Source organism: Ochotona curzoniae, unplaced genomic scaffold, assembly GCF_017591425.1.
Source record: "Ochotona curzoniae isolate NIBS_2020 unplaced genomic scaffold, NIBS_Ocur_1.0 scaffold_4683, whole genome shotgun sequence".
Classification (NCBI taxonomy): Eukaryota; Metazoa; Chordata; class Mammalia; order Lagomorpha; family Ochotonidae; genus Ochotona; species Ochotona curzoniae.
In genome coordinates, this window is record NW_024467121.1 from 19,825,405 (window position 1) to 19,845,193 (window position 19,789).

Consider the following 19,789-nt stretch of genomic DNA (forward strand, 5'->3'; position numbering starts at 1 on the left):
CTTTATACTCATCAACGCCTAATGCTGTCTGCTAACTGGGCAAGAAAATAAACCTTTGTTATCTTTATAAAAGGTGCTATTTGATAGAAGTGTTTAATTGACTTAAAAATCCTTCTGGAAGAAAAGCAGCTCTTTGCTTTCGTGTTGATTTTCTAAAATCCTTGAACCTGTGACTGCCTACAAGATGTCCACTGGCCTGACCACAACCACAGCAAAGCTACAAACTTACAAGTGAGTAAGTTTGATACCACTAAGTCAAATTAACTCACAAACGCTCTTTGTAAAATACAGGATAGATCTCCAACACAGGGGGGATAAAAGCCCCAAAAACCAAGAAGGTGTTTGTTTGTTTTTCTCAGACACAAAAATTTCTCTCCAGACCAGAGGTCATACGATCCCACGGTTTACAGAAGATGAACTGTTCATACAAGCTTTATCTCTTTTTTTTCCTCCCTGCTCTCTTGGAGACCTCAGAACAACTGGACTGTGGAAACTAATGGGAACTTTTCAGTACAAAACAAATATTCCAACTCCTCTTCCAAAACAGAAGTGCAAATTGATTTTTCTGGTTAATGAAGGACTGCTAACATTTTTTTCCCTATTGACTGAGCCAGTCATTGCCATATTTCTAAAAGCAGATTTAAAAAAGAAGAGGAAATGCAACTAGAAACTTGCAACCTTGCCCCAGGAAACAAGACTCCTTGCTCACCCCTGGGCCCTGAGCAGCTGACACCCTCTCCCTAGGTCTAACACTCGGTTTTGCACAAATGTCACACACTGACCCCAACACATTCAACCAGAGCCTCACTTCTCACATGGTCCTGTGTTTATTTGGAATGACGAGACTGCCTGCACACACAGTGGACCCTCCATGACCTCTGACCCCCCTTGCTGGGATCTGCTGGACAGGGGTTCTACCAGGTGAGAGCACAACCAGCACAGTGATTGTGACAGAATGTCCCCGGGCCTGCCTGTTTCAGGTGGAGTAACTTCACCCTGATAGGACCCTGCTTCACTGATCAGTCCCCATCCATCCAGTCCAGCAGATGCCTCAGCCCACCAGAGCCTCACTGTTATGTTCTAGGTCAACCCTGTCAGCAGCAGCAGCAGCAGCTGCAGCATGTCTATGCAGCAAATATTTTTGTTAGTCCCTGTTAAGGCAGGGATAATCCATATCAAAGAAAGTGTGACTTTGGCATTTTGATTTACACCGTTTATCAGAAAGCTTGCTTAAATGACCAGTTTTGTTAAAGGTCTAAAATGAGTGGAAAGGAAAAAAAAAATAAAACTGTGGTCCATTTTGAGAAAGATCAGCAGGGTTGACAGAACTGCGAATAGATAAGCAGATGGGTGAGAGGGTTTTTCTAGGAAGATCTTTCCAGAGAGGAAAAAAAAAATCAAAAAACAAAACAAGTTCTTGTATGGAACACCTGGCTTAGTACAATGCAGGGATAAATCTCTTATCAAATTAGACTAGAACAAAACTAGAAAATGGTGGGTGTCCTGTCAGTTACCTGAAATAGAGTGTTCTGTGCATCGACCTTTTTAAAGAAGACAGTTTAAATGTTCTACAAAACTCCAAAAGTTTTTGAAGTTTTAAAAACAATAACAACAGAAAATGAGTGCTTGGCACTCTGAGCTCTCCAGCATTCGGGTTGGATAAAGTTAGGTGCGAATGGTGCGTGGCTGAGGCTTCAATGTGGACCATCACTGGACTTGGTGGATTTGAGTGGTGTTGTCTCTCTTCTGCCTGGTGTCTGCCCCTGTGGCCACCAGTGAACAACTTTCGCTAGCCTACCACCCCACAAAGAGCAATATTGACAGACATGAGCTGTTCAACACTTGGAAGTGAAACAAGATAATAATGCTGTGCAGAAGAAAATAATATCAAGGGGAGAAAAGGTAATTTTTAGATAAGACTGCTTTCTTTGGCCTTTAGCATCACCAGATAAAGCAGTCCAGTGTGCAGCAGACTGTGGACACGATGCCCTCCTAATCAGGTGACCCACCACATCTACGCTCGGCCATTCGCTTGCAGGGATGCTGAACTCAGCACTGTGTTGCCAGGCTCAAAAAACAGGGAAGTGGGCATGTCCACTGAACAGGAAAGGGAGTTGTGTAAGCTCAGTCCTGCAGGGGTCTGCAGAGCAGAAAGAGAACGCCAGCAAAGAAAGTGAGCAGCTGTCAAGTTTCACAAGGGAAGTCACGCCTCCGGCTTTCTCCATCAGCACTGTGACTGCTGTCTTCCGAAAAGAACAACCCCTCTTTTTTCAGTACTTCAAGAAGCCTGCTCCCATCATTTAGAGATTCTTTTAAAAATAGATTTATTTATTTTTATCAGAAAGACAGATTTACAGAGAGAAGGAGAGACAGACAGAAAGAGCTTCCATCTGCTGGTTCACTCCCCCAGGTGGCTGCAACAGCTGGAGCTGAGCCGCTCTGAAGTCAGGAGTCAGGAGCTTCTTTCAGGTCTCCCATGTGCGTGCAGGGTCCCCAGGCTTTGGACCATCCTTGACTACTTTTCCAAGTCACAAGCAGGGAGCTGGAAGGAAAGTGGAGCAGCTGGGCACTCATATGGCATCCCAGTGTGTATGAGGCAAGGATTTAGCCACTGAGCTGGGCCCCATCTGTAGATTTTTAATATTTGTTTCACAGAAATGCAACTTGCTTACAGTCACTGAAATGTAACCACAGAAGGTAATAGCATTCTGGGCAAGATAGCTTTTCCAGCAAGTAATGCATTTAGGACTCCTCAGGCTATGAAAAGTTACTTTGTTTTCTATGTGTGCTCATTAATTTAAAAGGTTATTTGGGGGATGGCACTGTGGCACCATTGGTTGCCACCCTGTGCAACCCTGGCATCCCATATTGGAGTGCCGTAGTCAAGCCCCAGCTCCCTGCTAACGCACCTGGAAAGGTAGCAGAAGGCTGTCAAGATACTTGGACCCCCAAGTATTTTGGGGAAGAAAGATCTGGATGGATTCCTGGGCTCTTGGCTTCATCGTAGCCCAGCACTGACCACTGCAGCCAATTGGGAAGTGAATCAGTGTATGGAAGCTCGCTCACTCTCTCCTCCCCTCTCTCTGCTTTTCAAAATAAATAAATACTTTTCTTTTTGGAAAAATGATGATTTGATCCTCTAGATCTTAGACTATCTTAGAATCAGGCTTTAGACAGATTTCATATATACAACTGTTGCTTCGAAGGAGCATTTTCAGGCCACAGAAGCTATCCTTTGCTACTGTTTTTCTAATTGTTCCTTTCTCCTGACCTTGATTTGGTTTTGGGAGTTTGGGATTTTGCTTAGTGCCAAGTTTACTCAGACTTATACAAGTTTCTGCAGTATTTCCATAAGAAGTCTTCCCCAGGGTTTTCTGTTTCTAAGCTGATATCTTATTTTACTGATGCTGTTCAGCAAAAATGTGGTATCTTTGCAGGGTGTGCTGATCACTCCAAGCCATTCAGTTCAATGCACCAAAGATTGTAAAGTCATGGATCAATCATTCATGCTGCAAGGACAACTTCCTATAATCTGAAATTTTGAGAAGGTGACTGCTAACATACATGGTATCCAACTGCCAAAGCAAGGGTGATCAACTTTGATGCTTAGGAGTCTTTCCAAAAGTGGGTGAGAAGAGACACCATAACTCTAGAACTCCGTGTGACTTTTCTTAGTGTTCCTGAACAGAATTTTATGCACCACAGGGGCATGCTGCACTGACTCGGGGGGGGGCACAGTAGACCACCCCCCATCTTCCATGGGCAGCATGGGTACCCCCACCTCCAGGATACAAGCTGACTTCCAGGATGTCTGACTGTCCCCTCCCCTGAGAACTATTTCTTTCCCAGGATGGCTGCCCTTGCAAACAACCTGCTGGGCAGGGCTCTGACAAATGAAGCCCAACTGAGACCCTTTGTTTTTCAGAGTCCAGCCAACAAGCTGGCATTCCTCATGCTCATTAGGGGGCCGTGAAGGGCTGCAAGGCCAGGTCTGTGCTGCCTCCTCCCTTGCAGTCCCTGTGGCCCTGTGTTCCCAAGATCTATACAGCCAGATCACACCACTCCCAGGGCACATTCCATTCTGTCAGGGCACCGGCAAAAAAAAAAAAAAAATCAATAATATTTACAGCAGGGGCTGGAGCTGGTGAGAGAAAAGGGAGGAAAGGGCCCGGCGCGGTGGCGCAAGTGGTTAAGGTCCTCACCTAGCACGCCCGGGATCCCATATGGGCGCCGGTTCTAATCCCGGCGGCCCCGCTTCCCTTCCAGCTCCCTGCCTGTGGCCTGGGAAAGCAGTTGAGGACGGCCCAAAGCTTTGGGACCCTGCACCCGCGTGGGAGACCCGGAAGAGGCTCCTGGCTTCGGATCGGCATAGCATTGGCCATTGCGCTCACTTGGGGAGTGAATCATCGGACGGAAGATCTTCCTCTCTGTCTCTCCTCTCTGTATATCCGCCTTTCCAATACAAAAATAATAAAAATAAATCTTTAAAAAAAAAAAGAAAAGGGAGGAAAAAAATATCTTGAGTTCAGTAGATTAGACACTGGAATCCACTGGATTTGTGGGCTTAAAACCATTTTTTACAGAACACTAGAAAGCTCTGTAAGCAGTTACAGACTTGGGTTCATCAAAACCTCTAATCCCAATACCAAATTAAGGTCCTGACAAAGTAACCAAGGAAGAGAAAACAAAGTATAGTTTCTAGGGCCTGTTAATTTCTTGTCCCACCACTTCAGTAGATGTTGGCCATCTAAATGTTCAAAGTGTCCAACTAAGACTCCGTCTGGTCACTGTGTATTTAAAAACTTGACTACTTCTGCTTTGTTCAAGGCTTGGACAGCCCAAACAAAAGATGACCCAGAGGTTTCCTTATGCAAATATGCACACCAAGCTGAGTTTTAGATCAGGGACAGCAAAAGACCAACTCACTGGACAAATCTGGTCCTTTTCTTGTCATTCTCCATGAAGAATGCCTTTTACCTTTTGAAATAGTGTCTGGGTAGTAGGAGAGAATCCAAAGAAGAATGCTTTGTGATACATCAGCATTTATCACAAACTCCACAACCATCAAGTGTCCCTGGAACATGATCATGCACATTCATTTAATGATCATGTGTGGCCGTTTAGGATATAGGAAGAACTGAGTAACCTCAACCCACACCATGTGGCCTGCAAAACCCAAGATACTGACTACTGGGTCATTACAAAAAAGGCCAGCCACCCTTGATTTCAGATTATCAAAGACTTTTTTTGCTTCTGCTGAGATACCTGACTAGTAGCATATACTCTGGGTTTGTCTAGACAATCTTACAAGGCATAGGGAGAGAAAGGGTGGCGGTTAGGACCTGAGAAAGCAGTGTGCATGCTTGACAAACACAGGCGATGACAGGGAGGTTACCAACTACAACAGCTTGGGCTGCCCTTCCATGACCAGTCTCTCAGAGCATGCAGAAAACACATGTGCGCCCCTTGGTGGAACGGAGAATGATCTGGGTTTCATTTTAATAGCCATGAAGCAATTTCCGGTTGATGGCTCACAACCACAGGCCTTGACCTTTGGTTTCCCTATGCATCTAGAACATACTTGCTGTGCCTACATCTTGATCCTAAACAATGGACTATTCTAGATTTTCTCAGTGAAGTCTGATAAAGTGCAATCTCCAGAACAATGTCTGTCTGGGAATGGGCAGCCCTGCAGGCGAAGGTTCCAGCTCTTTGCTTTGGGACGGCTTGGGGCAACAACCAGGACAGACAGCAGCTGGGCTCTCTTTGTTGTGCCAGCCAACAGGCAGTGCTTACTGGAATGAGTGGCAAGTATGGAGTCTTATTCTGCAGGGCTATTTAAGCCAGTTACAGGTTCCCACTTGTTTCCTCTACACCCTGAGAAGGAAGGACAAGTGGGATGCTTATTGGCCAAGCTTTCATGAGAGAAACTTCCTTATGGGATGACATTTCTGTCCTCTGGGGGTTGGGGACAAAATGGAGACATGTAAAAAGTATGAATGCATGTGCTTGTTGGGGGTGTCAGGTGTTTTGCAACCACTATGATCGCACAGTAACAGAGGCTCCACTGAGGCAGGTGAACAACCCTTGCAGCCTCGGGATGGTGGCCACGGGTGAAGTCGGCCTATAACCTCAGCTTTGCAGAGACCACACAGCCTTTCACTCAGTGTAGAATCTCCTCCTTGCCATACGTTGCGTTTCTGATCTGTCTTGTTTTTGAGAGTCCCTGATAAGTAACAATTATAAACAATCTTCCTCTGAAGTACAAGTGAGTAGTTTCTTTTGAAAGAACAACAACAGAATATATTTTTAGGTTAAAAAAATTTTTTTTGGGGGGGGTGCAAACTCACCTGGAAAAATCTCCCTTTGCCTCCTGTAAGAGAAAAATTCAACATGAGTAAAACACATCAATCCAGAGTTACGCACTTTAACATAATTCTAGAACCAAGGCAAGTTCAACTTCCTATTATTATTCTACTGTCTTCCTATTGGCTACAGGAATATAATTCAGGAGGATTATGTGCATTTGACATACAAATATCAGAAAAGAAATTAAACTTTTGAAAGTTATAAAAGAAGAAAGTGATCCTTAATGACAAAATGCAAGATTCTGCCTGCAGGCTCTGGTCTAACTTGCTCCTGGTTGAAAATTCTGAATCTGAACAAGCACTTGGACAAGGACTCTCTATTCCTTGTGTTGTTTTTTGTTTCATTGTGCACTATGGGCTATTTCCCAACCACACCAATGACTCGAGGGAATCCAGCAAGAGGTCTCCAACATAGCAGTTTTGCTCCATAACCATTTGTTGGAGGAACTGACTAGTGATATGAATTCAACTCACCTTGCCATCAGTGCACCTAATACTGTGTAATATTTCCCTTACTCTCTCTTCTTGGTTTTTTTTTTTTGTGTGTAAATGAACAACCTTTTCTCTTTGTTTCTAGGGGTCATGAAGGTGCCACTTGGTGTAATTAACTCTAGCCATTCTCTTGGCTCTCTTCATAATGCTGGGAAGGCACCACACTGGAAGGAAACAGGGCCATTTCTCCCAGGAGAAGGTCACACACAACCTGTCTTCACAGAGTCTGTGGTCTCAAAATTCTGTAGTATGAGAAGGCCCTATTGACCGCCATGGTATCGATGTCCCTGGCAGCACTTTTCAACCGGTGGCTAGAAAATGTTAGGATGACAAATGATGGAGGATGGCTATGGGCCAGGCATGGAAAAGTCACACTTCCTCTTCCATCTGTCTGCGTCTGAGATACAGAGATGAGGAGGTAGCAACTTACCTGCAAAATATAGGAAGCTAATTCAAACACCACTTCACTGTCGACGTCAATAAGCTCCTGGAAGGGAAAACCAGCAAGGAAGATAAGTTTGTACCTGCATAACAACGCCTCTGGTCTCCCTGGTCCAGACAGCCCCCAGACTCTCAGATCTTCTTAGGACATCGATGGTCCCTGAAGTCACTGTTGTGGATTACTGGGCTTCCAGTGCTTACTTGACATACTTGCTCTGGCTCTTGGCTGGACTGGACTAGTGGTCATGGGCCTCCATCGTCATCTCCAAGGCCTCATCTTTAAATTTTGATAAGAAGGAGTGGGCCAGTTCCCAGATGTCCACATACTTGATAAATTTGTCAATCATATTAATCATTAGAGTGTGGTTACTAGATAACTGACTGCACTTTACTTCAGAACTAGTAGGGAGGTTTTATTGAAAGAAATGACATAACAGGACTGGGGCTCCTTCAAGAATTAAAATCAAAATTAAAAATACAGTTCCTAGTTTTACTGGCCACATTTCTTTCACATCCTCAGAGTTCAATGTAGCTCATGTCTGCAACCTCGTCCGTGCAGAGTATTTCTACCATGGCAGACAATTCTCTTGGTCAGCACTGGTACAAAGCCTAGGTTTTAAAATGCTGCTGCCTTATTAGTGCTTCTCCCTATATTTAATTGTAATCTAGGGAAAATGGCTGCCACAAAACATTGTTTTTGAAAAAAAAAAGAAATCCAATATATGTGCATATTTTCCCCAAATATGTACAGTTCATGACTTTTCTTTAAACAGATTCATTGAGCTCTAATTAAAACACCCAAAAACCCCTGCACATCTAATGTATACAGGTTGATGAGCTTGCAGGTGCACACATCCCTAACGCTGTCTTCATAATACGTATATCTGCTACCTCCAGGAATTTGTGTCCTGTGTGTGTGTGTGTGGCAGACATGCTTCACACCATCTGTCCTATTCACAGGTTCACATGTGTACAGCCCTGCACTCCAATCTGCTTATACTGCAGGGACAGGGGAAGCCAGGATCCCTCAGCAGGCAAGAGCAATCCATTCATTTATGTCATGCTACACTTTTGTTGTCAGCCCTAAGCATAACTGTTTGTCTCTAGAAGGGCACTTTAAAAATTTCATGGAAAAGTGGAATTAAAAGTTCAGGGACTGGCACATTGGCTTACTAGGCTAATCCTTTACTTGGCAACTCTGGCAACTCACCAACTCTGCCAACTCTTGGCAACTCACGTTTCAGGGGCTCCACTTCTAATCCCACTCCCTGCTAATGTCCTGGGAGAGAAAAGGATGGCCCAAATCCTTGGGACCTTGTACCCACATGAGAGACCTAGAATGGCTCAGCTCTGGCCATTGTGGCCATCTGGCGAGTGAACCAGTGGATGGAAGATCTCTCTCTGCTTCTCTCTATAAGTCTTGCCTTTCAAATAAAAATAAATAAATCCTAAAAATGCCAAGTTTATATTGCTGCAAACATTTTTGAAGTCCATGCACAGCAGGGGGGTCTTTCAAAGTCCATGCAAATAATGCATGTTATTAAAAAATGCATGGATTTCAGAATACTTTTAAAGACTTTTTCATTTATTTGAAAGGCAAAGTGAGAGAGAGAGAGAGCACAAAAGACACATCTTCCATCTACTGGTTCACTCCCACAAATGACTGCAACAGCCAGGTCTGGGTGAGGCTACGACCAGGAGCCAGGAACTTCATCTGGGTCTCTCACCTGTGTGGAAAGAATTCAAGTTCGTGGGCCAAACCTATTGCCTCCCCAAATGCATGAGCACAGAGCAGATCAGCAGTGGAACAGCCAGGGTTGGAATCAGCACTCACGGGTTATCAGTGTCATAGCTGGTGGCAGCTTAACCCTTAAAGCCACAATGCTGGCTTAAGATTGCAAACATTTTTCACCAACAAAACATACATTTTTTTTCATTTTTTGTGAATTCTCTGGAATACCCCCATACTTTTCTTTCCCTAATATTCACTGTATTTTATAATGAGTGAATGCATAATAGAATGAGCCAGGGGAGATTTCAAGTCCAGCGATTCCAACCTTCTGATTGTACTGAGAAGAGACTTCCAGACACACGAAGAGACTTGTCCAATGTCAAGAGCTTCCCTGGCAGTCATGGGGCTGGAAATAAATCCCCAACTTCTCCTCTGTTATATGTCTCGGTCTTAGCTAAAACAATCTCAGTACACAAGCCAAGTTAACTTACAGAGAAAAAGCTTTCCACCAGACTGATAAGCCGTGCTCGAATCCACAGATCCTCTAAGTATTGTGGGACCCTGTGATTTTCAGCAGTACAAGCTGGCATGTCTACATCCCTGAGGGAGGACATCTTTCAGGCTTCTTCCGGCCTGGGTATTCCAAAGGTGGGCAATTATACTTCCTCATGCAGGCACCTGAGAAGTGGGAGCCAGCAGAGGTCCCAGCAGCATATGGGAGAATGGGGACGGCCATTCTTTCTGTGTGACCAGCTCGCCATGCTCCAGCGTAGCTGAAATTGATACCGGCTGCCGATGCTGGGATGGGGAAGAATGTTTGGAATGGCAGTTGTGGGATTAGCAGGTCCCACTGGAACGTAAATCACTGAACAGCGGACGAATGATTTCACAGAAACCCTATCTAGGATTTCCACAATGACTCTTTTCTATTCTCACCATGCTGATTTCTATTCCCACCAATGGGCTTCCTGGATGCTTTCCTAGGTCCCTGGTGGAGTACGGGAATGGGTTTACTCTTCTGTCAAACATTGACTCCTATGAGGCAGTACACGGTCAGTGGCAGCTAATAGTTAACACCCTGCAAGATGTGCAACTAAAACCCAAGCATCAGAAACAACTGTTCAGTGTGAATAAAACTCTTGGTTGACCAGATGATTCAACTGCTGGAAGAAAATGTCTATATCTGGGATGGGGAGTGGTGGGGAAGGAACAGGGGTGAGGGCAAAGGGCAAGGTCTTTATTTCACACAGCCCATGTGAAACAATCCTGGAGGGACTGTTGGTGAATATTTAACTCCAACACACTACTAGCCACAGCAAAGCAACCACCAATGCACCATTAAATGTCTAACCTGTTCTACAGCAACTCTGAGCACAGCTGTCCTTGGGGTAAGTGGGTACTAGCATCTTTAATAGGGGTGAATTCCTGCCTTCACTGAGCCTGACCTCCGCCCTGGGAAGGTAGTAAAAAGAGTGAGAGGGAAAAGAATGAATGAATGAATGAATGAGTGAATGAATGAAGTGTCCCTGCCACTGCACACACTGTTAAACTCTGATGTAAGGGAGCTGCATCACCATGCCTCAGCATTCCTGTTTGTTATTCAGTGAGTTCAAGAGTTGGCTCGCAGGCTGGCCACTGAGTCATCAACTCGGAGATTTCAAGGAGGAGCCTTGGAGACACACACCAGGTTAACAAGAAGACATGCTCCTATTCCTCAAGACAAAAGCACTCACAGCCTGCGAGTGTGTGGCCAAGTCCCAGGCATCTCTTGTTCATAATGTGGTTGCTTCCTTTTTTTTTTTAATTGGAAGGTTCCACCATGACAGAACACGGTGTTCAATTCTCTGAACAGCCTTCCCATAGGAAGACACCCATTTCTAAATACGATTCCTCCGCACCTTGGTCACAAACCTCTTCTGCATTGCCCATCGCCACTGTGGTGACAGAAATGTGTTGGACCATGTGGGCAGTCCATGACGCCTTTCTGCACTTCTTCCTGCTTCAGTTGAGCAATTACAGCTCTACTCACTCACCAGCATATTTTAATTTTCTGCACCTTACATAGATAGACTTTCTGTAGAAACCAAGGGAGATCAGCAGTCTGTTCTCTAGAGCAGATGAACAGGAAGTATGAATTAAAAGGAGGTCTGAACCCACAATGGGGACCACCCTCATCCCGCCACCCGTGGCCGGAACTGCAAGGGTCCTCGCTGGAGGGAATGGAGCACTGCATCAGACACAGACACACGGAGTTTCCCATCAATCCCTGGGAACATCAACAGTTGGACATCCAGATCTGAACCTTGCAGTGACCAGGGAGCTTCAAGTGCCTCAACCTTTTATTTTTTTAATTTTCATTTTATAGCAAAGGTGAAGAGAGACACAGAAACACATATGCATACACAGTGAGAGAGAGAAAAAAACAGAGAATCTATTACTGCTGGTTTACCCCAAATGCCCACAGAAGCTGAGCCTTGGCTGGCCCATGTGGGTGGCAAGAATGTAAGCATTTGAGACATTCTCTGCTGCCTTCACAGGGTGCACATTAGCAAGAAGCTGCCTTGAAAGCTAGGAGGAACCAGGCACTCTGAGACGTGGGCTTCCCAAGCAGCACTGTAACAGTGTGCCTCTTAAAGTTGAGTGGACAGAGCCCGGCGCGGTGGCACAAGTGGTTAAAGTCCTTGCCTTGCACGCCTGGGATCCCATATGGGCGCTGGTTCTATCCAGCAGCTCCACTTCCCTTCCAGCTCCCTGCCTGTGGCCTGGGAAAGTGGTCGAGGACAGCCCAAAGCTTTGGGACCCTGCACCCACGTGGGAGACCCGGAAGAGGCTCCTGGCTTCGGATTGGCATAGTATTGGCCATTGCGCTCACTTGGGGAGTGAATCATCGGACGGAAGATCTTCCTCTCTGTCTCTCCTCTCTGTATATCCGCCTTTCCAATAAAAAAATAATAAAAATAAATCTTTAAAAAAAAAAGTTGAGTGGACAAATCAGGATCAACAGACAACTGGGGAAGGCCTCTTCCACCGAAGATAGGGATCAACACACACAGGAAGAAGTACAGGAAAGAAACTGAGAGCCTATTGTGACGACTGTACTATCAATGTGGTAAGGGAAGCTATTATGTTCCTAAGACAATGATAAAATAATACAAGAAAAGAAATGTACAAACATGTCAGCGAAGATTAAAAACCCCATAGAAGTAATTACAGATAACGCTGACAAAATCTCCCAGAAAGCAGAATAAACAGGCAGAGATGGAAAACTGTAAAGAGACAAGGTACAAAAGCAACAAGAGGGGCCACACTGTGGTGCAGTGAGTTAAGCTGCTCTCTGCAAGGTCAGCATCCCATATGGGTGCTGGTTCGAGTCCAGGTACTCCATATACAATCCAGTTCCCTGCTAATGTACCTTGGAATGTGGTAACTTAGGCCTCTGTACCCACATGGGAGACCTGGCAGAAGCTCCTGACTCTTAGTTTCAGCTTGGCCCAGCTCTGGCTCTTGTCGGCTAGAATCAGCAGAGAGCAGACTCTAATTCTCTCATTAATTTCACCTTTCAAATAAGAAAATAAAATCTTAAAAAAAAAGGAAGCCCTAGGAGGCTGTGCCTAGATTCACAGGGGTACCACAAAGTCAGGGCAGGGAGAAGAGATGATATCAGAGATAAAGCAAAATGTTGCTTCCAAACCAAAGGAGGATACAGGGTTCTGGAGAGGAAACAGCCACGGAACGCACAGCATGATGGACTCGATGTGTCCCCACCCTCAGACTGCATGTCCTGTAGCTCCAGACGAACAGGCAGAGTGGGAAGGCCTGGGGGACCGCACTGCTGCGGATGGACAGGCAGCCAGCTGCAGTGGATAGGTCCACAGGCTTGTCCAGGGCATCACCCTGGACGTTCTCAAAGCAACCTCCATTCTGAGCAGAAAGGAAAGTGTAGGATGAAGACTCTCCCAGCTACACAACCACCCGACCATGCCGCTTCCTCCAGCTGCATTCTCTGGGTTTCCTGGAGGATGTTCTCTAGAACAATGATGTAAAGTAAACAAGCCAGGTGGACTCCGGATCCAGAAGATACAGGGATTCATAGAAAGTTGGGACCAGGGAAGATTCACATGGGGAAGGTGCAGGGGGACAGACAGTGCTCCTGGATGGCAGCAGGGATGGGGGAAGGCTTCTAGAGGGAAAAGCAGCAGTAGCAGCCAGGAAAAACCTGGAGAGGAGCTGATGGATTATCCAGTATGCCTGAGAATGTACATTGCTATGCACTTGGGAGTTTTTAGAAATAGAAGCTAAACAAATAAAAGCAAGGCGATTATTCCCTTCAGGCAAAACAGCTGGCTGCCTGAGAAAGGAATCACAGCCATAGCATACCAGTAGCGTTCGTCATAATAACGTCCTGTGGACGACCATGCCATCACACAGAAAGAATGGGGAAAGGGGAAGTGCGCGTGGTTTTATGGCACTTCGTGATCATTGCCTATGGTTGCAGGAACTCAACAAGTCTAAAAGAAAAAATCTTAAAAGTGTATCATCTTGTGTCAGTCATTTAGAAAAACAGAGGGCAGATTTAGAGGAAACAGCTATAACTGTTGAAAGTGGCAGAGCCTGGGCAACAGGTGGTGGGTTGAGCCTTCTAGAAGTATCTGACTTTTACGCATGATACATTACATTGGCACGGATGAATAGTAACACTTCTTAATGTGAATAAAAGGGGACTTGGAAGCAGCAGCCACGGGCGACCTGCACCCTGTGAACACTGGATCCTAGGCCCTGTGACGGACCTCGCTCCCAATAAACAGGGGGAGGGCTAATGCTAATCTCCATGCTGGGTTCACAAAGCCTCCTTCCAGGCCACGACCTGCACCAGGACCAGCCCCACCCTTGGTGCCATGGGCACCCTTGGCAGCATGGACAGAAAAAAAAAGTTGGGGTCAAGTCAAAGAGCCGGGTCTGAATCCAAGCTGCTAAGAACGCACAGTCCTTGTCTTGCTGAGTCTGCCCACAAGGCGGCGCTGCAGTGCCCCTGTCCAGTCATCAGAGTGCAGCTTGCAGACACTGCACCAGGGGCCACAGGTACTGCGCGTGCTCAGAGGCACCAGGGCCTGTCCAACAGCACAAGCCAAACTCCAGATCACCGTGTGGATCCACACACCTACCTGCCCAACCACTGCCAGCGCCTCTGTCTGTCTCAGCCATCTACCCTCTCTGAACATCAGCTTCCTCCTCTGGAAAGCTGATGACACCTGTTCTGCTTCAGCGGGAGCTTGAGGGGCTCAAGCAGGCGAAAGAACCTTAGGTGAACCCTAAAGGTCAAGCTACGCAAATGAAAACACTCCCTTCCATTCCTACATTGCCACCTGAAGCTTCAGAGGACACCCTTGGTTCATTTGCGGTCCCTTGAGTACAGATTTTGAGAGGGAGAAAGCTGGAATTGTGGAAGGACTTTCTCCATCCCCAGTTCAGCAGGCAGCTCACGCTGTCAGCTCCAGCTCATCTCCACCTGCGCAGTCTGCAACATTTTGTTCTGTGGATTTACTCTCTTCCTTGTTTTCTACAGATCCCAGAGTTCTAGGTGTCCACGAGGTCCATCTCTATTTCAACACTAACCATCTCAGGAGAACATGTTTCCCCTCCCTTAACTCCCATGGCTGTGTAAAACCCAAGGCCCTGGCAGCTCTTGCACGGCTCGCCGATTTCAATGGCCAGCTGTTCATTTTGCTGCCCAAGTCTGCCACCTACTGGACAGGGCTCACTTTGTCTGAACTTGTCCAAAACACTTGCCCAGCCATGAAAAACCACCACCTGCAGATCCCTTCAATCTGTGGGGTATGCAAGACTGGCTCTATTATTTCCACTTAATAAAGAGAAAATGAAGGCTTTGGGGAAGGAAGTAATTTTCCAGTATCTGGATTTTCACTTAGTGACTTTTCCCTTCATTCAGTAAAAATAAAAAAAACACTCCTGGGAGGATGCTCTGGGTCCAGGCCCAGTTTGTTTCCTGGCTCAGGCAACTGCCATCAAATGATATCTTGGGGCATGTGATCATGGCCAGGCCCCCACCCGCACATCATTCTGAAGTTCGGCACTTGGAGAAAGTCTGCCATGTAATGGATGTGCTCAGGCATGTCCAGAAGGGAAGGTGGTGACTCACAGAACATGCCGGCTCTTGTGTGCGTGTGTGTGTCCAAGTGTGATTGTGTGTGTATGTACATGCATGTATGTGAGTATGTGCACGTGTAAGCATGCACAAATGTATGAAAGCACACGGTGGCTGCTCAGGAGTGAGGGGACAGGGGAACAGGGGAACGACTCTTGCACGGACGCAAGGTTTCAGATGTGTAAGGTTAAGAGAGTTCTGGAGACAGACGGTGGTGATGGCGGCATGAGCTGCAACCCGAAGATGATGCCATTGGTAACTTTCTAGGTACTCTGCCACAATCTTTTTTGAAAAGAAGAGAACTGTCACACTTAAACTATTAGCAGAATTTCCACTTAACACTGATCCTGGTAAGTCACAAAAACGGTCACTACATGCATTGGTTTTAAGATGTCTGTTCACATTTGCAGGACCTAGATTGACTGATACACCTGTTATACTCACCATGGTTTTCCCTTTGCCTTTTAAAACTAGGCTAAAAAGCACCTCCATGGAACCAGAAATAGATGGGATTGGGAGGAGCCACGTTACCGAGCTGACCCCTTCTGCTTCACAAAGTTTCCCATATACCCATTTTCATCAACTTACACATGACTCCTTCTCATTCTTACAGTCACCTGGTAGGCCAACTTGGCACTTCCAGCTTCGGGTGATAGTACCAGATTTCAACATGAGCCAGGACAGGAAGACAAAATGCTGCTTACCTTGTAGATACAGGACTTGGCATTGAGAAAGAAGAGCTCAATGGTGGCATTGTCCTTCAGGTAGGAGATGCTCTCTATGTAGAACCTGAAGAACAGAAAGTGACCATGAGCCACAAGGCTGGCGGGCCTGGGAAGCAAAGGTGCCCTTCAGCCGTGACTTGGGATGAAGCATGGGACTCCTAATCCTAAAGCAGGGGAAGAGAAAGACTCATCCACGATCATCCCATGATCCCTTTTGGGATTAACCGTCTTCTCCACAGGCAAAGACCCTGGCCTGCTCTCCAACCACAGGAGCCAACTCCAGTGTGACCATCTGCACTCTTCGTCCAGTTGGAGTGTTTTTTTCCAGATCATTTCTTCTGGTTGATCGAATCCGGGGAGGAGGGTCACATTTATCTTTGAAACGACTACCCCGTGTCTTCCTGAAAGTGGTGAGGTTGATTTCCACATGGAGAACTTTGCAAAGAACAGTTTCATGATGCCATAGTAATGAGCCAAATAACAACTGGATTTCTATCCACTTGCAGCTTGCCAATTTTTTTCAAGATCAAACACACTGATCTTATTTACATTTATATTATATGTGCCTTTACACATTGACTTTGGGGATAATTAAATTCCCGAATCAGATAATGTAGCTGCACTGTCTCGGGACAGACTACACAAAGAGAGGGAAAGCTGATACAGCAGGGGGGAGTGGGTCGTGCAGCATCCTGCAGGGAAAGCTTCCTTCTCAGCAGGTGGATGCAAACACCCTTAGCTGGACCAGGGACACTTGGTTCTTGTAAACTAGGGGGACTAAGAGAGGGTACTGAAGGTCCAGAAAGTGAGACGGGAAGAAACAAGGACAGTCTTCCGGAACAGTGTCCCCACCTGATGTGGTCAGGATCCCCTGGGGCAGGGCAGGGCGGCAAGGAAAGCTCTAGGACATAATCTCAACACACTGAGGTCTTCCTGACTCTAGGAGCAGACAGTGGGATTTGGGCAATGGTTTTTCCATCTTTAAAAAAATTACACACACACACACTGTTATTTAAGTATTGGGGAACAAATTCAAACAATTTTAACTTACTGGTGAAAACAAGCAGCCACCATTGCATGAGTCAAAATATATCTGCAGGTTAAGTTAAGCTCACAGCCTCCCACACTGCAATCTCTTATTATCCATCTTTTTTTTTTTTTGGATGCCATTAATGGAACACAGATTCATTTCAATTTGTTCGTGAATTTGGAGATACTCAGTGATTAATTATCTCAATCAACAGATAATAGTGCTACAATTACCATCATGTCAGGGCCTGCAAAATTTCCAGAGATAAAAAAAAATGTCTCTCTGTCCTCTTTGCTGAGCCTGGGTGTGATGGGGCTGGCTGGTCATAATCCATGCCCATGGCACCCCCGGAGTACCTATCCCCCAATTTTGGAGCAGGCGCTTTGGGTCATAGAGGCCTCCATAAAGAATCTGCAATGTTTCAGAGAAACCCTAATAGTATAAAAAGTTGTGTTTCTGATAGCAGACACTGAAAGGTAGAAGCCAATTATACCTCTTAGCGCAAGGTCATTTAACGCTGATTTCATTTTAAAACATCTCCATCTACATATCTTGTATAGCGACCCTTTAGCAAGAGGTAGCCAGAATAATAACACAAAAATGGGAGAGGAAGAAACAGTGTGGGCAGGAAAGCAGAAAGAGAAAAGTGAGGGGGCGGGGAAGCTACACAGGGTAAAGACCTATGGTATTGCCTTAAGATGATGTTATTCCCAAACCTGCAGATTTGTACTCCAGGGTGTTCTGAAGGTGCTGGGGTGGCTGTCAGCCTCAGGGCCCCCTGCTCTGCTTCTGGGACTAGGTCCAGGAGAGGTTCTGGTCCCACAACTGTCCGTACTAACTGTGAGAGGAGGCCACGGCCGCTGGGTGATGGGTGCCACAGGAACTTCCTGCGCAGCTAGACTCTGCCTCCCAGGCTGCCAGCTCCTTGAGAGGAGAGGCTCTGCTTCCTTTTCTATCACAAGCATGAGTGCTGTGGCTGGCACAGACATGAGCTCGGCAAGTATCTGTGAAGAATTTTGACTTTCTACTTTCTTCCTTCCAACTTCCCCTTGATCATAGTCCCCACCCCCTATATATTGTTTTTTTTTTTTCAGATTCATTTACTTGAAAGTGGAGTGACAGAGAGGAGAAAGACAGACACAGATCTTCTACACAATGACCAAACGCATGAAATGACATCGAAGGTCTGGGCTGGGCCAGGTTGAAGCCAGGAGCCAGAGTCCATGAAGGTCTCCGCCACGGGGGATCATCGTCTGTTGCGTTAGCAAGGAGCTGGGTCTGAAGCACAGCAGCCAGACCTCAATCTGCGCTCACGTGCGAAGCTGGTGTTGTAGGTGAGGGCTAACTCACTACGCCATGATGGCAGGGTGATACAAGTGGAGTCTCAGATGACTTCTATGGGTTTTATACTCCTTCTAGCCCGCCATTCCTAACCTGCCCCATCCTCTGAGAGTTGACATGGAGAGTTAGGGTAACACAGTGCTGTTTCCCTTGTACCTGACCGTGGAGAACCAGCCAGGGCCCCTGAGTCTGCCAGCAGCCCGAGTCTCAGTCTGCACGGGCTCTTGCAGCTGGATTTGCACAGCATCACCACCTGTCTTAGAACGGAGGAGTAAAGACATGGAGGGCCCCCATCTCAGCCCCGGTCTTCTAGACAGTGTCTCTTCAGCAAATGTAGCACTTCCTCTGTTTCTCAAAAAACAGCCCTCTAATAATAGAAAGCTGACAGCCCGCCCAGGAGAAGGGTGTGTGTGTGTGTGTGTGTGTGTGTGTGTGACCCTGAGGAAGTGGAAGTGGTAGAAGAAGCAACAAACACATTCCAAGACAAGGAAAACACGTGCGAGCTGGTGACACAAGCTGGCAGGCAGCTTCCCGTTAGCCTTCGTCATCGAGAGGATGGGCGGGAAACCCGTGCCCTCCCAGCCTGCCTGCACTGGAATGTGGGTGTGAACTCATGTTGAACTTGCCATCTGTGCCAGGGAACTGCCAAGGTGCACATGCCTGCAGAGAAGCAATCCTGTGACGTTTCCACATTCACACTCCCGTGCTGATCACCCCAAGAAACTCCAGGGGGAAGGCGGGGGGAATGACTGTGGATGACCTGGATTTGAGACTTTCATTTTTTAAAAAAAGAGTCCATTCTTGCTCTGCTGTTCACGAGCACCTGGACACCCGGTCCTTCCTCTGCTCGCCAGTAGGTGGCGATGTTGCATTTCCTTTATCACCAACGTGGAACAGGCTCCATTCACAAAGACAATTCTGGCTCTCCGGGTGAACTCCCATTTAGATTCACAGGGTGTGTGCTTGAGTAATTATGAGTCTGCTCTGTCTTAGCCAAGTCTTCACGGTGTATTGATGTCTGGATCCTTGGTGACCCTGGATGGTCCTCCCTTCCCAGGACTGGCCAGGCTTTCAGAGTGAACATGGCCACAACACACCTCTCTTGGTGACCCAGGGCCACAGTACATGTATGAGAAAAGCAGGGGCAGCCCCATTCCACTCAGGCCGCTGAAACCATTCAAGCCAGCTAACATCAAGCCTGCTTACCCATCCCAGGCTGCAAAGCTACCATGCAACCTCTGGCTATACTTCCCCTCTGCCAATGGCACCCTCAATAACTTGATGTGGCTGTCTCCTCCTTCTGGGAACTGGGAACCAAGTAGCAAACTATCTTCTTAACAGCAATCTTCTGATCTGTTGTCTGTGCCACATCTCATTAACAATCAATCAAAGTTACATTTTAAAACAGGGTCTTCAGGGACAAGCTGTGGTGTAGTGCATAAAGCCTCCACATGTGGCGCTGGAAACCCATATGGGAGCACTGGTCTGAGTCCCAGC

The 19,789-nt window shown here is 46.5% G+C and overlaps 1 protein-coding gene across 3 annotated transcripts in view; it reads right to left on the minus strand.

Annotated features, from left to right (window-relative positions):
- The window catches only part of FRMD4A (FERM domain containing 4A), a 546,990-nt gene that overhangs the window by 88,990 nt on the left and 438,211 nt on the right, over positions 1-19,789 (minus strand). For all 3 annotated transcript variants that reach the window (XM_040967963.1, XM_040967964.1, XM_040967966.1), the window contains 3 exons: positions 15,901-15,985; positions 7,291-7,347; positions 6,351-6,373 (listed from right to left, as the gene is read on the minus strand). In XM_040967963.1, coding sequence (XP_040823897.1) covers positions 6,351-6,373; positions 7,291-7,347; positions 15,901-15,985 — 165 coding nt within the window. The remainder of the gene's footprint in view (positions 1-6,350; positions 6,374-7,290; positions 7,348-15,900; positions 15,986-19,789) is intronic.